This window comes from Colobus angolensis, unplaced genomic scaffold, assembly GCF_000951035.1.
Source record: "Colobus angolensis palliatus isolate OR3802 unplaced genomic scaffold, Cang.pa_1.0 Scaffold511, whole genome shotgun sequence".
Lineage (NCBI taxonomy): Eukaryota > Metazoa > Chordata > Mammalia > Primates > Cercopithecidae > Colobus > Colobus angolensis.
The window spans coordinates 614237-620236 of record NW_012118611.1 but is presented as its reverse complement, the minus strand read 5'-3'; the positions used below and the strand labels follow the sequence as shown (position 1 = coordinate 620236).

Here is a 6000-nt window from a genome sequence, read left to right as displayed (position 1 = left end):
GCGGACTCCCGGCCCTCCGCACCTTCTCGCGCGGCGATGGCCCAGCTCGGATACTTCTTACTCCTCTGCAGCCTGAAGCAGGCTCTGGGCAGCTACCCGATCTGGTGGTGAGTGAGCCTCCCCGCGTTCGCCCCTGCCCCTGTGCGCCGGGCCCGCAGCAGACGGCCCCCTCGGGCAGGGACTCCGCGGTGGCCGGAGCCCGCGCCCTTCTGCTCCAGCCCGGCATGCGGGCCGCGGGCGGTTGGTTTTCCTTGACGGCCACTTTGGACCTGTTCAGGCCGCTGGGACGCGTGGGTGGCGGAGCTTCCGGAGACATTGAATCCCGAGCGGGGGAGTGGGGGAGGTTGCGGAGGTCCTAGCTGCCCCTGGCGTCGGACAGGGCTAACAGTGGGCTGGGGAGAGGCTGAAAGAAGGTCGGCACGCACGGTCACCGAGGGGACAGGCAGCTCGAGGCCAGGGGACAGGCGAGGGAAGAGGGCAAGCGAGAGGGAATTCGCCGGAGACTTCCCTCAAAAACCGTATCTTACACACAAACACACACACACACGTTTTAAAACAAAGTCGGTGAGACAAGACTGAACAGCTCGGAGCAGCGTGGTTACGTAAAGAAAGCTGGGACCCGGCAGGGAGTGGCGCAGAGCCGGCGGCGGGGCGCACTGGGGGCTGGCCCCGGGCCCCGCGCGCCTCCCCGCCGCAGTCCGTGCGCGGGGGTTTCCAGGGGTCCTCTCTGCTGGCCCTTCGCCTGGGTCCGCCTAGCGAGGAAGGGCTGCTGTAGAAAGAGGTAAGGGTGAGTTAAGCACGAGGTGTGAGGGGCTCCAGGACCCTCAATCAGAAAGCACTTAGCTGCGCCCTCCATGCCAGAAAAGGCGCGTTCCGTGAGACCCTCCCCAGCCTGGCGATGGAAGTGCAGATAAACCAAAGGAAGGGTCCCCAAAGGTCTCTCTCAGGCCTCCCACCTCCACCGCACATATCCTGTGGGAGGGGGAACGGGGGCCACACTTTCGCCACGGCTTGTGATCCTTCAGAGCCCTCACCAAGCAAGGATCACCCCAGTTTCGAATTAAGGGCGCTCTGAGATGCCCAAGATTGGGGAACACAAGTGGCAGGAATGTTGGCGCTCAGGGCCAGGCGCAGCGCTGGTAGGACCTGCAGTTGGAGAGAAGCCTCCCCACAAGCGTGCACACCCCCCCCCATCATTCTCCGACGGCAGCCTGGAATTATAATAATTACGCTGAGGGAAAGGGGGGAGACCCAGCGAGCCGAGGTACATCTAATCCGATAATAATTTTTCTCTTCAAGATGGTTCAGGAGCGGGGGTTCCCGCGGTAGAGGCGCCAGGCCAGGAGCAGCCGGGCGGGGAAGGGGCAGCCCTAGGTAGCTGATGGGCCTGGAAGAGGCCGCGAGGCCGCGGGGACGCGCTTCGGGGACCCCCGCGCACCCCTACTTCCGCGAGCCCCATTTCCTATGCGGCACCTGCGGCGCCCAGTGGCCCACCTGAGGGCCATGCTCGGGGCGCGCCTTAGGGCGCTGGGATACTGACGCGCGTCCAGACCGCCGCAGGGAGTCAGGGGCAGCGCGTCTGTCGGAGAGAGCCCTGAGGGCGGCCGGCTTACGCACCAGGCAGGCTTCTAATTAGAACCCGCCGCCGCGTTCCTGAGCGCAAAAGGAAGCGCCTTGGCCCCCGCGCCCTTCCCATAAATGTCGCCAGCTTCCTGGCAACCCTGCGCCCTAGGATCTTTGTCCTGTCGGCCCTGAGGGTTCCTAGCCTCGGTCCCCATCCACCTCATACGCATGTATACCTCCCTTTCACCTGGGCCCCCTGTGTTCTACCGTGAATGGACCCTGAGACACCCTCCAGGACAGTCAGGCATTCTGCAGGGGAGCCAGGAGGAGCAGAGAAGTGAAGTCCCTGTACCCTCCCCACCCTCCCATCAGGAGTGCAGGACAGTCCTTTGGCCACACAGGGAAGGGGGGCATAGAACCCCACCTGACACTGAGGGGGGTGGGTGGTGAGGACCCCTCCCCCATCCCCACCCCCACTTTGTTCTCAGTAGGGTTCTCACACTTGGGGATTCTCTGCTTCCTGAGAAGCAGCCTCCTGGCTTCCTGGAGACAAGTCTGCCCCCTTCTTGATCCCTTCTCTGCCCCCAGGCAGGCTGCTCGGGCTGGAGCAAGGACATGCCTTCCCCCAGGCGTGAGCAGCACACAGGCAGCATAGGGAGGAAGACTCACAGAAGGACACAGCGCTGCAGGACTCCTGCTGCTGGACCCCCGCCACTTGTGTCCTGCAGTTTAATAGCCAGGGAAGATTCTCTCTCTTTCTCTGAGTCTTCTACCCAGTAGAGCGTCTCCTCCTTTCTCCTGTCTCCCAGCATCCTCCCCAGATTAAGCATCACCAGGGGAGGAAGGGACCTTGGCCCTGCCAGGTGGGCTCCTGGTGAGCCCCAGTGGAGCAGAGCAGGCTGGGGTGGGCGGCCTCTCTGTAGCTCCTCACCTGTGCCCCCAGCCCCTCCCTAACATGAAGCCGCTGGCCCCTTGCTTCTCCCCCCTCCACCATCACACATGAAAGTGAAAGTGAAGGGGAATCTCCTCACCTGGAGAAACAAACCAGGAAATAGCCCAAATCAGGGTAATTAGGCTTTTGAAGTTGGCAGAGGGAGAGGCAAAGGTGTCCCTGTGTGGCCAGCAGCACTGTGAGAGTGTGAAGGGCCACCTGCCTCCTCAGGGCCGAGAGGTGTCTTACACCCATGCAGCAGATGCCAGCAGTCCCAAGGCTGAGTGGGTCTGAAATGCAGAGAGACGGGCCTGGTCTAACACTGAATGGCTCAGAGCTGCACAGACGTCCAGGGGCATCCATTCTGAGCTCATCCAGTGACAGAGAGGAGCCAGGCAGGAGACCAAACCAAGGCCTATGCACCTGACGACCTGCGTCCCATGAGGCCACAGATGTTAGGAACCTAGTGACCCCGGCCTCCCTGCACACCCCTTCTAAGCTGAGTTCTTAGGAACAAGAATTCATGGAAGAGCCCACATGGACAGAGGATAGGGCAGTTGTGCTGCAAGGAGACCGTGGCCCCATCTGAGAACAATCCCCGGGCACGCCCGCACTCCAGGGCACTCTGACCACCTCTCCCTTCTTCTTCCCATGTCTGGGTTAATGACATCTTATCTTGTCATCTCCCCAGGGACCCCACCAGGACCCTAGAGGTAGGCCTGTGCCTCCCGCCACCACCTCCCCAGGGTCCAAGCCCATTTTGGGGCTTGCAATTGGATTTTGTTCATCTTTCAAGTCCCTCTGCTGCCTTTACCAGACTGGGCTGTGGCACTCCCTCCACGGCCACCTCCTGCTTTGGTTCTCAGTCCTGGCCCTCCCCTGGGACCCACACCCTCCCAGCCACCTGGAGTTGCTGCCAGGCCTGGCCATAGCCACCCCTGCTGCCTGTCAGAGCACAGCAAGCTCCGCCCCTCACCCAGCCCTGCTCTCCCTCTCAGGCCGTTCCTTCTGCCCGGCCATCACCAGCTCCTGCTGGACTGTGGGCTCCCGAGCACAGAGGCCTGGCTGCCTGCAGATGGCCACCCCAGTTGTCCCAGGGAAGTGCGGTGTGGGTCGTGTTCAGCCTTTTTCCTGCCCCTGGCCTGCTCCACAGCCTCACTCATGCTCCCTCCAGGGTGCCCCTCACATCCCTCTGGACCTCGAGCTTGTCAATATGACAGAAACACATCGTGACCTCCATTTTTATAGGGCACCTCACACAGCCCTCCACAGAACATGTAGAAACTTTCAGGCCCCCCACTCTCCTACACACTCATGGGTGCAAACAACCTCCTGGGCACAAGAGCTCAGCCCCTCATCCCAGCCCTTCATGGGCTGGAGGGCTGGCACCCCTGGAGGCCCTACTCAGCCAGTGTCTGCACCACACCACCGCCAGGCACCTCACCCCGTGTCCTCAGTCCTGATGGGCCTCACTGTGGTGGGGAGACAGCCTGACTGGAAGACTGGTCAGGTGAAGAGGCAGCTTAGGGGGCAGGAGCCAGGAAGGGGTGCAGGAGGGAAGGAGCTCGGCTGGAATGATGGGTCAGGCAGACATGTGCGGCATGTGGGCAGGTGGCTGCAGCACGGGTGTTTCGGGGACTGAGAGGGGCCAGTCGGGCAGGGCAGGGACATGGCCCGGGGTACCCAAAAGCTCAGATGGGAAGGGCCTTGTGATAGGAGGGATGGGTGCCACTCCTGGAGTTGCCCTGCCTCCACATTAGCCTGCCACTGGCTCACTCCCTCCACAGGCCCAGCCTCACCCTAGCCCCTTCTTCCTTCCCCCTTCGCCTGCGTCTGCCTGTGTCTCTCTGTCTGTTTCTCTGTTCCCTGTCTCTGTTCCTCCATGTCTCCATACCTTTGTCTCTCAGTCTCTCCCTGTCTGTGTGTCTCTTCCCTGTATCTGTCTCTGCCCATCTCTGTCTCTGTCTCTTTGTGTCTATCTCTGCCTCTTTCACTCTTTGTCCGTCTGTCTCTCTCTGCCTGTTTCTGTCACTCTATCTCTTTTCACCTCTGTCTCTCTGTCTTTTGCAGTTTCAGTCTCTCGTCTCTGCCTCTGGCACTGAGGACAGCAGTCACTAGTAAATAAAACTCATGAAACGAGTTGAGTGGAGTCATCAGGCCAGCCCTCCCAGAGCTGTGGGATCTCAGGGCCCTGGGGTGGCATTGCCCCTCAGAGCTGCCCACACACAAACCCCTCCTGAGGGTGACGGTCAGGAGTGGCCACAGATCCATAGCCACCACAGGGACCCACCACACTTTTCAGAGCGCAAAAGCTCCTCCTGCCTGGGGCTGGCACCTCAGGCACTGGCCAACTTGGGCCCTTGAGGCCAGCTGCCCCTCTGACTCAAGAGGCTTGTTCCAACGATGTTTGCTTCGTATAAGCCTCCTGGAATCCTTTGTAGCAAGGGGAACAGGATAAGTAGATACAGTCATAGCAGCCCAGTGTTAGGGGTGGTGACCACTCAGTGGCCACTTCTTCCACTGGGTCCCTTGTGTACATTGCCGTGCTGTGAGGAGGGAAGCTCCGGTGTCCAGCAGCTCTCCCAAGATGCAGGCAACAGGGCTCATGCCATCTCCATCGAGGGACCCCATTGGGGCTTCTCAACGTGGGGCCTACTGTGCAGAGCCCAAATGTGAACACTTGACCACCTATCCATGAAGAAACCAGAACAGAAATTGGGAATTTAAAAAGGATTTGGTGACATTGTAGCGGTTTGACAGTGCTACAACTATTTCTGTGGATTTTGTAATAATGGAAATTTAAAAACAAACCAACAGCATCCCTCTGTTGGGACTCTAGTCTGAGAAAGCCAGCCTGAAGCCACATCTGGAGTGATGGGGCGGGGGAGGTCTCTCAATGTGGACCACTGCCCGTAGCCCTCATCCACTGGATTTTTGACCGAAACATGAGACTTCTAACTTGCCCCCTTTACGAGTAGTTGAAGGACTGCGTTGCTGTTTCTGTTCAGAAGACCCGCTTCGTGTCTCTGAAGGCAGTTGGTTGGGGAAGAAGGATTAAACTCTGTGTGGCTCAAGGGGCGGGGCTGGGGCAGAGGTTGCTGGTGCCAAGGAGGCTGGTTCTGGCTCCTGAAGAGAAAAGGCTCCCTAGGGATGAGAGCCAGTGTCCCGAATGGTACCTGGAAAGTGCTGAGCTGCAGCTACTGAGGCTGAAGAAAAAGAATGTCATTCACAAAGGAGACCTGTACAGCCCCACAGGCAGGGTCTCACTCTGTCACCAAGGCTGGAGTGCAGAGATGTGATCTAGGTTCACTGCAGCCTCGACCCTCATGGGCTCAAATGATCCTCCCATCTCAGCCTCCTAAGTAGCTGGGGCCACAGGCATGCACCACCACACCCAGCTAATTTTTGTATTTTTTGTAGAGACTCATTTCACCATGTGGCCCAGGCTGGTCTCAATCTTCTGGGCCCCAGCAATCCTCCCATCTTGGCCCCTTGTGAGTAGCTGG

At 59.6% G+C, this 6000-nt stretch overlaps 1 protein-coding gene across 1 annotated transcript in view; it reads left to right on the top strand.

The window, feature by feature from the left end:
- Nucleotides 1-6: 6 nt before the first annotated feature.
- WNT3A (wingless-type MMTV integration site family, member 3A) overlaps nucleotides 7-6000 on the top strand; it is a 53881-nt gene continuing 47887 nt past the window's right edge. Inside the window, exon 1 of the mRNA XM_011960518.1 lies at nucleotides 7-107. Coding sequence (XP_011815908.1) covers nucleotides 37-107 — 71 coding nt within the window. The 5' untranslated portion in view covers nucleotides 7-36. The remainder of the gene's footprint in view (nucleotides 108-6000) is intronic.